Source organism: Chelonia mydas, chromosome 13 (assembly GCF_015237465.2).
Source record: "Chelonia mydas isolate rCheMyd1 chromosome 13, rCheMyd1.pri.v2, whole genome shotgun sequence".
Lineage (NCBI taxonomy): Eukaryota > Metazoa > Chordata > Testudines > Cheloniidae > Chelonia > Chelonia mydas.
The window spans coordinates 20,944,239-20,962,128 of NC_051253.2; the positions used below are offsets into that span (position 1 = coordinate 20,944,239).

At 50.5% G+C, this 17,890-nt stretch overlaps 1 protein-coding gene across 20 annotated transcripts in view; it reads right to left on the bottom strand.

Moving 5' to 3' along the window:
- Window positions 1-17,890, bottom strand: part of PLCG1 (phospholipase C gamma 1) — a 100,577-nt gene that overhangs the window by 27,037 nt on the left and 55,650 nt on the right. For 19 of the 20 annotated variants that reach the window (XM_043527423.1, XM_043527427.1, XM_043527421.1 and 16 more), the window contains 8 exons: window positions 13,531-13,615; window positions 11,860-11,943; window positions 8,502-8,524; window positions 6,290-6,362; window positions 4,988-5,089; window positions 4,091-4,209; window positions 3,233-3,318; window positions 1,872-1,992 (listed from right to left, as the gene is read on the bottom strand). In XM_043527423.1, coding sequence (XP_043383358.1) covers window positions 1,872-1,992; window positions 3,233-3,318; window positions 4,091-4,209; window positions 4,988-5,089; window positions 6,290-6,362; window positions 8,502-8,524; window positions 11,860-11,943; window positions 13,531-13,615 — 693 coding nt within the window. Of the gene's footprint in view, window positions 1-1,871; window positions 1,993-3,232; window positions 3,319-4,090; window positions 4,210-4,987; window positions 5,090-6,289; window positions 6,363-8,501; window positions 8,525-11,859; window positions 11,944-13,530; window positions 13,616-17,674; window positions 17,819-17,890 lie in introns of those variants that run through there. The other variant, XM_043527435.1, reaches the window with a different exon arrangement.

Genomic DNA, 17,890 nt, shown 5'->3' on the forward strand with positions numbered 1-17,890 from the left:
GTCCCAGAAAATCCCAGGCTACCAGAGAAATTACATTTAGTCCCTGCACAGTGGACACATTCATCTGCAGAGATCCTAGTTTTCAGGGATAAAAAAAACAAAATTCTCCAATAAAAACCATAGAACTCCGCATTTTTCCGCAATTAAAAATGTAACTCTAAACTTTAGTTTCCTTAGCCACAATATACATAGGTATCAGTTGAACACAACATTTTATTGATATGTTTACAACTTTTAAGCAAGTTCGAAGCCTACCAGTGCCATCAATCATTATAATAAAATACAATTAATAGAATGATCCAGACACAGTGCATTGTTTCTTTACTGCTATTAGTGGCCCTGCTCTTTCAGCATCTTGTTTTCGTTTCTTTTCATTCAGTTTATGTTTCGTGCTTTCCAGGTGCTCTACAACTGTCTGCCTTCTAATGTAATCTACAGCCTTGCTACATGCAGGAGGGTGCATGCAGGAGGGGTGCAGGGTGCGGCAGGAGGGTGCAGGAGGGGTGCAGGGTGCAGGAGGGGTTCAGGGTGCAGGAGGGGGCTCAGAGCATGGGGTTGGGGTGCAGGAGGGGTTCGGACTCCGGGGTGGCAGCAGCGCACACCGGGGCCAGGGCAGGCTCCCTGCCTGCCCTGGCCCCTGTGCCGCTCCGCTCCAGGAAGCGGCTGGAACCATATCCCTGCGGCCTGGTGGGGGCGGGGGGGGAAGGGCACAGGGCTCTGTGTGCTGCGTTGCTGCTCCTCCAGGTACCTCCCCCAAAGCTCCCATTGGCCACGGTACCCCGTTCCCGGCCAATGGGAGATGCAGGGGGCAGTGCCTGGAAGCCATGGCAATGCACGGAGCCTTCTGCCCCCCCAGCCCTCCCCGGGCCGCAGGGACATAGTTGTGCTGGCCGCTTCCGGGAGCGGCGCGGGGCTTGCAGGGTCACAGGGGGCAATCCCGTGGGCTGGATGCGGCCCGTGGGCTCTAGTTTGCCCACCCCTGGCCTGGAGGTAGGCTGGGGGCGGGCTGCTTGGTGGGCCGCATGCTTGAGACCCCTGATTTAGTCAATGGTTAATATATGTTTTTACTCTTTCACAAAATGAAAAAACTAAAAAGAGTCTCTGTAAAAATGCAAATTCTGTGCTTTTCTGTGTTTTTCCATGGCAAATGGATTTCTAGGAGCCCTGTTTATCAGCAAGGACACGAGTCAGACTTATCAAGTAGAGTCACCAAGTTCAAACCTAGAGAGAAGTTAGGCTCTACATTTTCAGAAGCGTTACTAATTCTAGGTGCCCAGTTAACACTCCCCCGCCAGATTTAGAGCATGCCAAGCACTTACAAATCCTACGGACTTCAGCCAGAGCTGGGGGCTCACAGCTCCTCTGAGTACCTGGACCAAAAGTGTCTCCAGTTGGGCACCCAAAGTTAACGGACATTTGAAAATTCAGGCATAAATACCATGCTCAGCATCACAAAGTGAGCCCATGAGAGAGCCAGGGACAGAACTCCCAAGACCTTGACCAAATGAGGACATTCTTTACGGGTGAAATCACCCCCGTGCAGTGGGGGCAACAGTGCTTAATTTGTGCCAGGGCTTGCCAGGGCTGAGCCTTAGCATCTCTAGGCTTGGCAGTTCATAGCCCCGGCACCTCTGGGCTTGGCACATCAGTTATGGAAGTAAAAAAATTGCTTGAGCCCCAGCACCTAACAAATTAAACACATTGGGGGGGAGAGGGGGGGAGGAGCAAAAGGCCTGCATGGGTCACTTCACACTCACTTAACCCTGCTTGGAGGCTTCAGGTGTGTCCTTTGCACAAACATGCGTTTCACGCTAGCTGAATCAGGATCAGACCCATGAGGATTCTGCCTTTTGTACACCTGTTCTACTTACTCAGAGGTCATGAAGGCATGTTCCTTGATGGTCATCAAGACGTCAGAGAATTTGATTTTAGTGGTTAAGGTGTGTCCATGGTAAATCACGGGCATCCCATCAGGGCCATCCCAGCAATCCACTAAAACAGAACCCAATGGGAAACTTAACCAAACTCAGTGATGCAAACAGAACGTCAGCGCAAAATGGGTCAAACCAAGCTAGCTCTGCAGGGGAATCAATGTTGGATGGGAAAAGGAGAGAGGTGAAAATCAAGGATCTTTCTGAGAAAACAATGACTTTAACAAGTACAAGACGGTTCAACAAACAAAATCTCCTTAACCCTTTCAGTGCGAGGGCACATGCAACCATAGCATTATGCTGGGTATTGCAAGAGTGTCAAAATGCAGCATGACAGGACAATAACAGTGCTAACAGCATTTCAGTGGCACCTTCCATGCAAAGATCTCATAGCTCTCTCTGAGACTGAGTCTCATAACAACCGAGAAAGTGAATCTCTTCATCTTACAGATGGGGAAACTGAGGCATGGAGCCATGATGTGACTTGCCCCCACTCACACAACCAGTCAGTGTCGGAGGGAGATTAGACTTCAGGTCACCTGATGGAGCTGCTTGAAATTTTTCGACTGAAGATCTTTGAGTTAAAAAATGGTTTGGTTGAAATCAAAATATATTCCACAAAAACAAGTGTAATTTTCACTAAATGTTCGATTTGCTGACAATCAAGATCCTCACTGAAAACAGTTTCATTTAGAAAAAAAATTTCAATTAAAAGAAAAATGCGGAATTTTCTGTGAAAAATTCCAAAAGAAACAGCTTCGTTAACATTTGTTGTGAAAATACAATTGGGTTTTTTAAAATGAACTCTGCCTCCCACTCCCCTGTTCTAACCACTGCAGCAGGCTGCCTTCTGGAATACAGCATAAGCATGTGAAGAGATGACAGGCCAGACTGGTAAAGGCAGGGAGGTGCCTAACTCCCACTGACTGCCAAAGGGAGTTAGGAGCCTATATGCCTTTAAAAATCTGCCCCAGAGTGCCAGGCTGTGGCGCTGTGGCATTAGGACAAGGTTCAAGTGGGTGGTAGCTCTATCCCCACCGTTGCTATTTGGTCCCAGGAAAGAGGGATGCGCTGTGACCCACAGGCCAGGCATGGCATGGAGCAGGATAGAAAGATGGGGCCATTCCTGCCAAAAATGTCCCACGGGACAGCCCCAAGGGCACACTCTTTCTAAAGGCGCTGGCTCACTCACGGCACAGCAGGCCCCATTTCACAAAAGGAACCAAGGGCCTCAGATGAGGGCAGCACAAAATTCATGGCCAGTGCTGAAAAACAGGAGCCAGCCCCTGCTAGGTACTCACACTCAATGCAGCGGCATCCCATACGCAGGCAGCGTGCGTAGGCTTCCAAGGAGGACTCACTGGAGAACTGATCCCCCGTCAGGTACCTTCCATGCAAAAAAAACACGCCATCAAAATAAAGTAATTCACCACGGAAGGGAACACGGAGATCTCTGCATGGGACATCACGGGAGTGAGCAGGACTGGTGCAAGCCACAACCTGGCTTCGTGCTGCTAGAATACGACAGAGACACTGTCCTCCTCTTCTACCCATCCCGTCTCTCGTGCTACCCACAGGAATGGTTCAGATCTACCCACCCTCAGTCCTGCTGGGCTGCAAACTCAATCTGCAGAGCTGTGCCCTTTCCTGCTGATGGCACCTGTGACTGAATAGACAGGGAAGCAAACCCAAGCTGCCTTCCGCTCCGTGAGCCACACAAAGCACCATCAGCATTTGCCAGCAGGAGGACGTTCCGTTTCCATGGTTCTAAGAGGGTTTTCCACACAGCAGCATTTCAAGCAGTCGATCTCACCCTTGCAGGCTTTTTCTTATAACCCTTTGGAGAGGCGGGGGAGGTCGATAATGCGGATGGTAAATAAAGCAATAGGACGACAGCCCATGCTCTCAGACTGCAGCCAGCGCAGATGTGCTCCTGACCATGCACAGAACGAAACACCACCGGAATCTAGCAGTGGGGAGGCCTGGAGTATTGGGGAGGTGTCTCTGATGAACAGGGCCACAGACTGAAACACCCAGGGAATCGTCGTGCCACAGGAGTTGGCACAAAAGGGAGAATTTCAGTACTGCGTAATGGAGCGGGAGGCCTGCAAGGATGGACGCATGAGGGCTGGGGAGAGACACCTCTCCCCCGTCCTTACGTGTTATGCGAGGAGGAGATCCAGTAATGGGAGAGGGGGTTGTTCATGTTCTCCGCGCACACTGCGTCCAGCTGCGAGTTCCAGATGCTGTTCTCTTTGGAGAAGAGGAAGGTGAGAATCTGCCCAAGAAGGAACAAAAAGACGTCAAAGGACAATAAGGATTTTACTTCTTGGGTTGTAACTGACGCAGATGCAGACACAAGCCAGATCATCCCCACCCTCACTACACGCAGTCACAAGGGCCGGGACAGTTCCTAATGCAGTGCAGGCCATACCTGGTCCCAGTGAAGCCAATGGCAGTCTGCCCATTCACTCCTGTGGCAGCAAAGTGATAAAGGGCCTGCTCTAACCCCAGTGAAATCAATGGGCAGACGGGGATGGGAGCTGATTGTTTAAGGTCTCAGTGCTGCGGGACTTTAAACATATTTACACACAGCAAGGGACATGACACCTTATTTAATCTCTGTCAACTAATAGACTATATTATGTGGCATGATTATTATTAATAATCACCAAATAATTCAATTAAACAAATAATTCTCTACCCCAAGGGGTCTTCCTAACCTTGCAAGATCAGCACAACCAGACAGAGCCCCATGGAGCATTCTGGTGGGGAGCTCAAATGCCCAGTGTTTGGTCCCAATCACAGGGAATTGGGGCATTTAAATTCTCTCATGCAACATGGTGACAATCGAGTGCTAGCTATTCATCGGGATGATCACATACAGCAATGCTATGTAAGAGAAACTCAGACCCTTCAAGCAGCATTACACATAACAGAGGTTAGGGCACACTCCCTATAAAGAACACTAGATCAACTGACTGAGCTGCCCCATACCTTATTCTGAGTCCCCCTCAACCCCATTTTTAATACCAAGCGCTTCCTCGGAGCCTCACCTCATCCAGAGAGAAATAAGGCTCTTCAATCTCTCTCAGTGGGTCTCTCAGAAAGTTAAACATGAACTCCTGAACCTGGAGGGTGTCTGTAGCCCAGAGTTCCTGCAAACACAGGGAGGGGGAAGAAGAGTTTTGCTTTGTGTGAAATGAACATTTTCAGAAGCTTCCATTTGAAAAGCACATTGAGTTCATTTAATTTGCTGATTTAAATTAAAAAGGGGTCTCAAAGGAAAAGGATCCAGGACTGGGAATTGAATTGTTAATACGAATCAAGTAAACTAATAGCGAACTCAACCCAAGAAACTCTCCCCATTGTTAATTAGATCTTATGATTTTTATGATTTCAGATATATTCCTCTCTGCTCATGCTGTCATCTGGTACTGAAAAACGCTCCCCACCCAGACAGACCCAGGTTGTGGAGGGAGGTGCCAGGCAACAGAAGCCAACCTGGCTCCTTTTTGTCAATTTCTCTCCTGGCACATCAGCATCTTTCATGAGGTCAGCCAGGGAGGCACACACGGGGTTGCTGCAAGGGGGGAGCTCCATGCTATGAAATATTAAGTATTCTCACTGGAGTTACAACCTGCACCAACAATGCCGGTACATGGTTACCGCAGTCAGCTAGGTTCTCCAGTGTGTGCTCTAACTGCCAGGGCCCCGGAGCATGAAGTCTAATTTGCACGATTGCATTAATGAGGGCAATAGTACAGTGGTGGGTGCCATTTATGAACCTAGATAGAGAGAGGTTGCACAGTCTGCAAAATACACAGCACATGCGTTAGCTTTCTGCTTTAGAAGATGCACTTTAAAAAGAAAAGTCAGCGATAAAAATCAATCAACTGCCTGTCAGACTCTGCTCAGGAGAGTGGTTGTGACTGCCAGCAGACAGGCAGAGACAAGCAGTGCTTCTGCTACCTTAACCCTTTTGACTGATCTAACAGTCATGATCTAAGGGAGTAGACCAAACCCTCTCCTCCCCACCCCACCTCCATCACGGAACCTCCATGTTCCCCAAGTATTTGACTAGGATCTCCCCCCACTACTTTCCCCTGTTCGCAGACCAGGATGGCCAGATGAGATGCCTTCTTAAGATGGTCAGTGCTCTTCCTTAATCAGCCTGCCGTTCCTGACAGGAAGCATTGTGCTCCCAGAAGCCTCAGGGGCAGAGCGCGCCGGTACCCGAGCACTCAGCACTACCAGATCAGAGTCATCCTTTGGACACTGGCTCCCTACAGATTGCCCATATCAGGGGAGAGTGGAGTCCCCTTTCTCCTCTCTTGCTTGACCTTTGGGGAGCTCACCATCTGATACTCCAGTAAGAACTTCTGGAACTCCAGCAGGGACACCTTGGAGTGCTCCAGTCTCTCCCCACACCTGGGGGGGAAGGACACAGAGAGAATCCACAATCAGTGATCTCATTGCTTTGCTGAATGGTCTCTGGGATCCATCGGAGACGGGAAGCCATTATAGATCAGGATGGCACATGCAAGTAACACACAACATCCCTCAGAGAGCAACACAGCAACCCCCACTGCCACCCCAGCGCCAAGAAGAGAGACACTTTTGGTGGTGCACACACAATAGAATCATGTCAGGAAACAAAGAGACAAGCGCTCCTCTCCCCAGCTTGAGCCACCTGCGCCTGGACACTGCATTTGCCTGGGGCACCATGTTACAAGCAATACAGCACCAAGAGAGTGGCAGGCCAGAGAAGAGCAACAAAATTAATCAAGGAGCTAGCGGGCTTGACTTGTAAGAAAAGATTAAAAGAGCACGGCTAAGGGATAACTGAGGACAAGGCATGGTAACAGCCTACAAACAGATGAAGGATATAAACATCAAGGAGGGAGAGGAACTGTTAGAGAGGCGGGGGGCAGAACGAGGGGTGATGTGATGAAGTCAAGAAAAATGTTGGCTGACTATCAAGAACTTCCTCTGAGTGAAACATACTAGAGGCATCAGGACAGTACGTAGGACTAGCAGAACTAGACTAGACAAGACGCTAGAAATCCTGCACTGGCTTCTAGGACAGTGACTCACTGAGCTGGTAGGTTTTTCCACCTCCAGCTTCCACAATTGCATTGAACTTCTGCTTAGCCACAGCACAGGGCAAGTGAAGGCATGGTTTGCCAATGTACCTCGAGCACCATCTGGATGGGATGACCTCTAGGGGTCAGAGGGGCGTTAGTTACCAATGGCTAAGCCCCTTCATTTTCAGTTTAAACCGATTTTGACCAAAAAATTCCCGGGTTTTACAAAAAGTATTATTCATTTTTTTCTGATTTTCACCCTACTTTTGTATCGTCCAAATATACATAAAATAATGTGTTTTATAAGGAAAATACAATACATTACATGAGCTATATGTATTACAATAATACGTTAGTCTGTGTGTATGATGCAAAGCTGCCTGTTGAAGTAAGGCTATGTATTAGTCTAGAAGATACACACACTAAACAAACAGGCAGGCACGCAAGCTCTGAAGTGTGTGCCAATCTGAACGTGCTGATGAATCTCACGCCCACAACGTACACATTTCAAGCTGTTAGCAGATAACGGTTTAAAGTTTTGACACACTAAAATGTGAGGAAAATGAAAATCTGTCTCTGGAAAATGAAAATCTGTCTCAGACTATGTTTCAGAACACAAGAAAGTATTCAAAAGTTAAAAAAAAAAACAGGAGAAAAGGACAAAGTTGAGTGTCTGCGCTGCAAATGGTGTGGCCCAATTATTAAATGTAAATATTTATAGGCTAACAGTTCTAAGTCTACAACAGTAAACTGTTCATTCAAAGGAAAAGTTCTATTTGGGGATTAGAGAGATATTGTTTTCTTAAACACAGAGGTGGCATTGTGTTTTGAGTTCTGTTTTAGTTCTGCAGCAAACCACATTGAATTCCACTCATCAAAGCATTAATCTACTGAATATTTTTTCCCCCAGTCCTTCCGTCCACCAAAATAAACCCTGATATTTACCCAGAAAAATTGAGTTTTTTGCACCTGTTTTTGTTGTTGTGGTAATAAACACTGACAAATTCCCAGGAAAAATTAAATAAAATAAAAACTGAAAACAAAGGGCCTTACCAATGGCCCACACAGTCCTTGGCCTCTCTGATGAGACTGTCAACATTGCAGCTGGTTAGCGTCAATTGTGGGGACAGCTTTTGAGATGTGGGCAGTTGTCCCCTAGGAACTGGATCAAGACCAAACTTAGTTCACACAGACCAAACAAACAGCCGTCAGAGGGTGATAACTTCTGGTTGCTAGTGACCTGGGCTGGATTGTCTCTGGTGAGCTAGAGGCAAGAGGCTCCAATACTCACCTCCTGAGCCCAGCGGTTCCGCAACAGAGATGCTGGTTTAGAACATGCGTAAGCATGAGCAGAATCCTCTCTGACGAGCAAGGTGCGCACAGGACGGCTCATGCTCCCACACAACTGCCGACACCCAAGCACACTGAAAGTGTAAGGAAATAGCCTTCCACCCCCCACGCCCAAAGTGAGAGAGGCATTTACCTTTCCAGGAACGGGAGCTCCATCTGCAACAGAAGAAACACGCACGTCAGCTTCTTTACAAGACTAGACCTCAAATGCAGCAGGGCTAATACCGTGGGTCCCTGCATGGCCCTGGAACCTGGGATCCTTTGCTGACCTTCACCAGTTGAATTCGGGTCCACAGTGCTTCAGAGGAAAGCCTGTGCTCAGCAGAGCTACTCAAGGCGAAAAGGTCTGTCTCTCCTTCTGCACATATAGGCTTCCTCCTGTACTAGGCAGCACGCCCCTGTCAATTAGGCAGACGTCCCAACGTTCCCGGGACAATCTCACTGTTAGCACAGAGTAACTGGGCTTGTTCACTGCTGTCCTGCGCCTTGTGCCATCATTTACACCAGTACAAAGTGAGTCAGTGGAGAATTTGGGTTTAGCAGCATTTTACATTCTCTTTGATCCAGGCCTGAAACACAAGGGGCAAGTTGGTGGGGAACCAGCCCCGCTGGGTGTTGATGACTGGAGTAAGGGGGCAGGGGCTCAGCCTACCTTTGACAGGCTCCACAAGGACAAGGAGCCTACATGCATCTGACGAAGTGGGTATTCACCCACGAAAGCTTATGCTCCAATGCTGTTAGTCTAGAAGGTGCCACAGGACTCTTTGCCACTTTTACAGATCCAGACTAACACGGCTACCCCTCTGATAAAGGACAAGGAGGCAATTCAGGTTCACCTGGGACTAATTAACTCACTGAGAAACGGGGAGGCAATTACTTAGACAGGAAAGTGCCTGGGCCTGATAAAAGGCAGCTTCTCCCAGTCAAGGTGAGCTAGAGACCAGGGGCTCCTGGGGAGAGGAACAATTCTCCACAATACAGAAGGAAAGCTCCCAAGGGGAGGGCTTCTCCGGGGAGCCTGGGGAGGAGGCTCACCGGGAAAGGAATCATGATGCTAGGTCGGAGAGGCTCCAAAAGGGAAGTGCTACGAATGCCGTGTCTTGGCAGAACCTGCCCATGGAAGCACTTCACCAGTGAGCAACAGAAGTCCTAGATCTTAGGGATTACAGGCTGTTCCAAGGAAGGGTAATCCCAGTTTGATCTCTGTGGGGACCCCGACCCAAGAGGAGAGACCCTTCTCCAGCTGATGATGAGAGGCCCTGGCTCCAGAAGAAGCTCTGAGGCCAATGGGACCTTGCTGGTAAGGGAGCTGGACATAAGTGGGATTGATGGATCATGATTAACTCAGCCCCTCTCCCCTCCAGCTAGAAAAGCTGGGGTGGGGGCCTATTTGTATAACGTGCCACCTTTGAGTTAAATAAACTACACCCCTGACAGGGCACTGCTCAACATACATGAGCTTCACTGGACTCACTGAAGCCCACTAGGGGAAACTGAGGCAGACACACAAATGCATTGCTGCACCAGGCCGCCAGGGACACCCCAGGCGTGAGGGCCTCTCATACACTGCCCCTCCATCTTAGCTGTATAGCTGAACAATGGTCTTCCTTGCTCCATCCTACCTCTGGAACCAAGTGCAATGATTAAGTGCAGCCGCTGGACCCAGTCTCTCACCAGGATCTGCCCAGCTTTGTTAAACATCCTTCCGACACAGCTAAGGCCCACAGACTAGCCCACAATGCTCTGATCTCATCAGCACGAGAGAGAACAGGAACCTACAGGCTAATCACACTGAAGTGATAACTTATCAACCTCTGAGCTTTGGAAGGGCCAAGGATGGGTCTGATCGTCCCATTCGTATTTGAATGGGAGAAAAAACATGGTTGGAGGATGATAGAACCTCCAAAAAAGACAAATCCCTGAGCTCTGGGCACATCACTTCGCTTAACAGCCTCAGGGGAATAATCCGGATGTGCAGCAGGTGAAGGCTACACCATGAAACACTTGATTCACTGATGCCAGATTTGCCAATTGTCTGGCAATCCATGGTAATCACTCGCACAGCGTGAAGTGGGGGGGAGTCACTGCCAGCTAACCTCCAAATGTGCATTCTTTCCCTTCCATTACTGACGTGGCTCTCCCCCGACCCATCCCTGTGCACTGAAATGGGCCAGAATCCCAACCTCCAGGGGCGCTCTGATAGTTGCAACCAGCCTCATGATGTGGCTAGCGTACACAAAGCATAGGGGAACGTTGGCCAGAGGGGCTAGAGCAGAGGTGGGCAAAGTATGGCCCCGAGGGCCACATCCGGCCCACAGGACCCTCCTGCCCGGCCCCTGAGCTCCTGCCCCGGGAGGCTGTCCTCCGGCCCCTCCCCCACAACCTCACCTCGCTCCACCACCGGCACAATGCTCTGGGCAGCGGGGCTGTGAGCTCCTGGGGCAGCGCAGCTGCAGAGCCCGGCCTGACCCGATGCCCTGAGCTGCGCGGTGGCTGTAGCGCCGCCAGAATAGCCAAGCGCGGTAAGGGGGCAGGGAGCTGGGGGGGTTGGATCGAGGGCAGGGGAGTTCGGGGTGGTGGTCAGAGGGTGGGGGTGTAGATAGGGTTTCGGGGCAGGAACAGGGGGTTGAATGGGGGCAGGGGTCCCGGGGGGGAGCAGTCAGGAAGGAGGGGGGGTTGGATGGGGCGGCAAGGGGCAGTCAGGGGACACGGAGAAGGGGTGGTGTGATGGGGCAGGGGTCCCAGGGGGGGCAGTCAGGAATGAGAGGAGGGGTTGGATGGGGTGGCGGGGGGCAGTTAGGGGCGGGGGTCCAGGGCCGGTCAAGGGGGGTTGGATGGGGCAGGGCTGTCAGGGAATGGGGGGGTTGGATGGGGCAGGTGTCCGGGGGGGGGGGGGGGGGGGGGGGGCTGTCAGGGAACAGTGGGGGTTGGATGGGGGAGGAGTGAATGGGGCAGGGGTCCCGGGGGGGGCTGTCAGGGAACGGGGGGGGTTGGATGGGGCAGGAGGGACAGATAGGAGGTGGGGGCCAGGCCATGACCCCCTCCCCTAACCGGCCCTCCATACAATTTCCAAAACCTGATGCAGCCCTCAGGCCAAAAAGTTTGCCCACCCCTGGGCTAGAGGGGCAACGTGTTAAAAATGGTAGGGAGGAGGGAGCAGAAGTGCAAATGCATGAATCCTGCAGCCATAATAAGGGTAGTTCGGCACTGGAACGGAAACATTCCCTTGCCCCACTCAGGCGGTTGTATCAGTGGCCAGGGGAAGGAGAAAGATGCAAGGCAAGGAATGCTCCCATAGTGAAGGAGAGAGGGAGAAAAGGGTGGAAGCATGCAGGACAGACATGTCCTGGGCAGACGAGTTCATGTATGTATGTGAAGTACCAGAAACACCAATCACTCCCTTTACCAAGTCACTCCAAACCATCTCTCACGGCTGGCAAGTTTCTGCCCCTCCTGGGCCCTCCCAGCACAGAGAACTTGAGCCATCTCACCGTTTTCTGGGCGTCGTACATCAGGCTTCGGTAAAGCTGGGCGAACTGGCTGTACGTTATATCCCCGTTCCTCTGCTCCACATCCTGCAGCCAAGAGGAGCAGAAATAGGACAGCAGCTGTGATCACACGCGACACCATGCTCTTCATGGCCTGGACAGCCCTCCCGTCACTGGGGTTTGCTGCAGGGGCAAGTGGTCCCTGCAGGGAGGGCAAGGTGAACATTTTGCCCAACCATGCCCACTGCCCTTTCATGCATGCGCTGCAACCAGGAGGGCCACCGCGGCACCACACAGGGTCTAGAAACATGTTTCAGAAACCTATCGCCCAGATCTGGGTTTCTGCCGGCAAGTATCACTAAGGCTGGGTCTCACCGATACCTCTGCCTGCAGAAGGCAAAGGGTGTGAACTCTGACTGATGCAGAACAAGCCTGCCACTGTAGCAGCATGCCAGACACTCTGCCTCCAAGCTCACACCCTCCCCCACAGCTTACAAGCTGGAGCAGGAGGAAACTCAGACATATTCTGCTCCCTGTGGGTGCCGGGAAATCTGCAAAGCAAAGAGTTCTGTGCAGTAAAAGCAACCTATTCCGCACTGCTGCTTCCGGGCAGGAGGCTACAGGGAGGGAAGCAGCAGTCTTCACAGGAAATTCAAACCCCAGCCAGGCCCTGGTGAGTGAGAAACAAATAGAGTCTTCACACACCAGCCATGCACTAAAGAGCAGGAGCATCTTGTGACTAGGGTAGGGGGCTGAGATCGCAGAACTCCTGGGTTCTATTCCCTGTCTCTGCCACCGACTTCTTGCAGCTGCAGGTAAGTCACTTTCACCTCTCCATGCCCCAGCTCTCTATCTACAAAATGGGGTTCATGCAGGCTTATTTCACAGTAGTCTTGTGAGGTGTAAAAAATTTCACATGTCCTTCGAGATCCTCAGGTGGCATCGTTTAGAACTGCCTGCCAATCGCATGGGTGGCGGAGCCTGCAGCGGCTCAGTGACCATGGGACAGGAGTGGATAAAGCTCCCTCATCCCAGATGATCATTGCCCTGCCCTCACTAAGGCAGCATGTTTGCGAGTTGCCCACGACCCGGCCATCCCTGGTTCTATGGTGACCTGACGCAGCCAGCTGCCGGATCAGCTCAGTGTTTGCACAAGGCTGCAGGGTCAGGCAGCAGCCTGCTGGGCTGAACTTCTCTTCTCCTGCAGTGCTCGGTTCAGCCAGGACAGGATGTGTGACGGGCGGCATGAGTATGTGCACCCCCACCTCTGAGCATGGGAGCATCTCGGAGACCAGGGACAACAAAAACATGGGAAAGGTCAGAAAGCCATAAACACCAGCTGGTGAGGAGGGGCATAAGGACGATAGGACAGAAAATCGAGCTGGCCACATAGGGGCCAGGGAGTGGCATGAACGGGGATTTGGCACCAATTCATTCATTGCAAGAGGGTAAGAACGGGCTGGGAAGCCTGGCACTCAGACATGCACAGCGTTATAGTCACAGGTGGGTCTGGTTTAAAACCAGGCAAAAGGCTGCCGTGGGTCCAGAGACAGGTGCCTAGCAAGGCAAGAGACCCTTTATCACCTCGCTACATACCAGTCTCTGGATCCTTGGGTTTAGAGTGGGGATGGGGAGAGGGATTGTGACGGGTCAGGGTAAAGCCTGAGCACTCACCGTTAATCTCTCCCGCAGGAACCGCATGTTCGGGACTCGGTAGTTGACCTGGGACAGCATGTTCTTCAAATCCTTAGCTGAAATCCTAGCTCAGCAGAGGAAGGGCAAGATGAACAGTTAGCGACTCTGCTTTCATGGACTGAAGAGCCCAACCCCCAAACCGCAATGCTCTGTCCAGAAAGCAGAATGTTTCCACAGGGGAGCAAGGAGAAGTAACCATCCAAAATACCCCAAGCTGGCATCAACCATCAAGCACAGAACAGATGGGCATCTAGCCCTGCCTGGCAGGAAGCCGGGGAGGGTCCTCAGGGTAGATTAACGAGGAGATCCTTAGCCATATACGCTTTCATGCCCACACAGTGCAGTGAGCCCCTAAAGCTCGAAACGGGATATGCAGTACTGAAGGGGCCATTAGAGGAGTCTGTATTGTTCCCTAGATTTGAATTACCTGGAGCTACTCAGAGACTTGAAGGCCAGAAGGGAACATCACAATCATCTAGTCTGATCTCCTGCACATCGCAGACCACAGAACCTCACCCACTCACTCCTCTAACAGCCCCATAACCTCTGGCTGCGTTACTGACGTCCTCACAACATAATTTGAAGACTTCAAGCTACAGAGAATCCACCATTTACTCAAATTCAAACCAGCAAGTGACCCGTGCCCCAGACTGCAGAAGAAGGCGAATAACCCCCAGGTCTCTGTCAATCTGACCTGTAGGAAAATTCCTTCCCAACCCCAAATATGGCAGCTAGTCTTGGAGCAGTGGGTGAGACCCACCAGCCAGACACCTGGGAAAGAATTCTCTATAATAACTCGGAGTCCTCCTTGAATAGTGTCTCATGTCTGGGCATTGGAGATATTTGCTAACAGCAATCACGGATGAGCCATTGTAGACAACCTCATCATACCATCCCCTCCATAAACTTATCAGTCTTGAAAGAAGTTTACATATAAAATGATGGGATCTAAATTAGCTGTTGCCACTCAAGACAGAGATCATGGAGTTACTGTGGATAGTTCTCTGAAAACATCCACTCAATGTGCAGTGGCAGTCGAAAAAGCTAACAGAATGTTGGGAATCATTAAGAAAGGGATAGATAATAAGACACAAAATATCGTATTGCCCCTATATAAATCCACGGTACGCCCACATCTTGAATACTGCGTGCAGATGTGGTCGCCCCATCTCAAAAAAAAAGATACATTGGAATTGGAAAAGGTTCAGAAAAGGGCAACAAAAATGATTAGGGGTATGGAACAGCTTCAATATGAAGAGAGATTAATACTACTTGGACTTTTCAGCTTGGAAAAAAGATGATTAAGGGGGGATATTGTAGAGGTCTATAAAATCATGACTGGTGTGGAGAAAGTAGATAAGGAAGTTATTTACTCCTTCTCATAACGCAAGAACTAGGGGTCACCAAATGAAATTAATAGGCAGTAGGTTTAAAACAAACAAAAGGAAATATTTCTCCACATAACGCACAATCAACCTGTGGAACTCCTTGCCAGAGTATGTTGAGAAAGCCAAGACTATTACAGGGTTCAAAAAAGAACTAAATAAGTTCATGGAGGATAGGTGCATCAATGGCTATTAGCCAAGATGGGCAGCGATGGTGTCCCTCGCCTCTGTTTGCCAGAAGCTGGGAATGGGCGACAGCGGATAGATCACTTGATAATTACCTGTTCTGTTCATTCCCTCTGGGGCACCTGGCATTGGCCACCGTCGGAAGACAGGATACTGGGCTAGACTCACCTTTGGTTTGACCCAATATGGCTGTTCTTATGTTAGGGTTTTTTGCCCCCACTACTCCCCTTGGAAGGCTGTTCCAGAACTTCACTCCTCTGACGGTTAGAAACCTTCATCTAATCTCAAGCCTCAACTTGTTGATGGCCAATTTATACTCATTTGTTCTTGTGCCAACATTGGCCCTTAATTTAAACTCCTCTCCCTCCCTGGTGTTTATCTCTCTCATGTGTTTATAGAGAGCAATCATATCTCCCTCCAGCCTTTGTTTTGTTAGACTAAACAAGCCAAGCTATTTAAGTCTCCTTTCATATGGTAGGTTCTCCAAACCTCAGATCATCCTAGTATCCCTTCTCTGTACCTGTCCAGTATGAATTCATCTTTCTTAAACAGGAGAGACCAGAACTGCACACAGCATTCCAAATGAGGTCGCACCAGTGCCTTGTATAAAGGTATTAATGCTTCCCTATCTCCACTGGAATACCTCACCTGATGCACCCCAGGACTGCATTAGCTTTTTTCGCAAACGTGTCACACAGGTGGCTCACAGTCATCCTGTGATTGACCAACACACTCAGGTCTTTCTCCTCCTCTGCCATTTCCAACTGATAAGTCCCAAGGTTATAGCAAATATTCTTGTTGTTATCCCCTAAGTGCATAACCGTACACTATTAAATTTCATCGCATGGGGCTATCAGGGGAATGATACAGATGGGCAGGTTATGGTGGCTTCAGTCGGTGTGGATCACCATGCCTTCCAATTCTGATGGGGCAGTGGCCTAGTGCTTAACAGAGACTAAGGACTAGACTGGCTGAGAGTTGGCAGAAACAGCCCAGTGAAATGAGTTGGGAAGGCTTGGGCCTACGAGTCAAGAGCATGTACCAACAGGTAGGCTTGGCATCAGCAAGCCAGCCATACACCATGCTCCCTCATGGAACCCAACCCTCATAGAATCTCAGGGTTGGAAGGGACCTCAGGAGGTCATCTAGTCCAACCCCCTGCTCAAAGCAGGACCAATCCCCAATTTTTGCCCCAGATCCCTAAATGGCCCCCTCAAGGATTGAACTCACAACCCTGGGTTTAACAGGCCAATGCTCAAACCACTGAGCTATCCCTCCCGCCTAAGTCAATGTCAGTCCCACGCAAGGAAGGGCTTGGGCCTACAACTGCCCATGCAACTACTCCAGGAACAACCTACGTGCCTCAGCCAAAAAGAAAAAAAAAAGCTGGCATTCAGTATTTGTCCTTCAGGCAATGCAAAGTCACAGTGCGATGAATCAAACCTCCCACTGAAACCCAGGAGATCCCCAAGGGGGAAGACACTAGGCTCTGTGGCAACCCTAGAGAGAGAGACAGACGGCCCAAGTGGGCGTTGTGAACAGCACAAGCGGGAACTGCCAGGACACAGTTTGGTATCGTTTTCCTGATGAGTCTGATGACACTACCAGCAAGGAGACTGTTGGTCTGGGGGAGACCAGGCATGGACGCCCACAGAACAGTGATGTGCAAAGACAGTTCATGTCTGCCAGGAACCCAGAAGGGAAGCCAGTGTGTCTCGTTCGCAGGCACCCTTCAGCACCAGCCCCGAAGCGATGCTAACCTGGGAGCCGTCTACACAGGGGGGAGGACACACTTCTGTTCAAGGAACAGAGAACGAGAGTCAGATCATTCTGCAGAAAAAGGCAACAGGCCCAACACATGGCCCCAGCCCTCCCCACCCTCCCCCTTCGAGCAGCAAAATAATCTGCAGAGCCAGCGACACGGAGTCACCCAGAAAGCTGAAACAATAAGATCACCTCCCCTACCAGGAAGAAGTTATTCCTAATGGCCAGTGCTTAATTTGTAATGAAAGAAGTGCCAGGGCTCAAGCAATTAGGTGCAGGTACTTAAGCAATTTTTTTACTTTCATAACTGATATGGCAAGCCCAGAGGTGCCGGGGCTACGAACTGCCAAGCCCAGAGGTGCTGGGCCTCAGCCCTGGCACAAATCCAGCACTGGTAATGGCACAAATCCAGCTTCCTCTGGAAAGACAGTGCGACAAAGATGGGGAACGAACATATTTAATGGAGCTATACAAGGTCTTGGGCAAGCCAGAGACAAGGCCCACATGCCCAAAACACAGCTACCAGGGCCTCAGGAGGACCGGGATTCAGCGGGCATCCAAGGTGGTAGCTCGGAGGTCAGACAGGGAAGGGATTCCAAGGGAGCGCAGTTCCAAACGCTGGAGGATGGAGCACGCACCGTGGCTGGATCAATGCCACCTGCGACTCCTATTTTGGGATCAGCCACAGGAAATGAATCACAATAGAGGAGCCACAGGATGGGGGGGGAGAGACAAGGGAGATTGTTCCTGTGTCATCATCCCGCTATTTGTTTGTCAGCTGCTTTTACCTTCCCTGCCATCCCCTCTGCGGGAAGCAGGGGGTCCTCTCTGTTCCCATCTGGGGATCCCTCGTGTTTCGCAGCTGTCCATCTTTGAGGCTCTGCATTGTGGCCAAGGTCTAGTTAGGATACCCTTTCGAGACTATTGATGCAGATCCTTAAAGTGGCCGCAGGGGTCACTGTGGAGCATGGCAAGGCGCTAATCCATCTCCTCCGCCTCTCCTG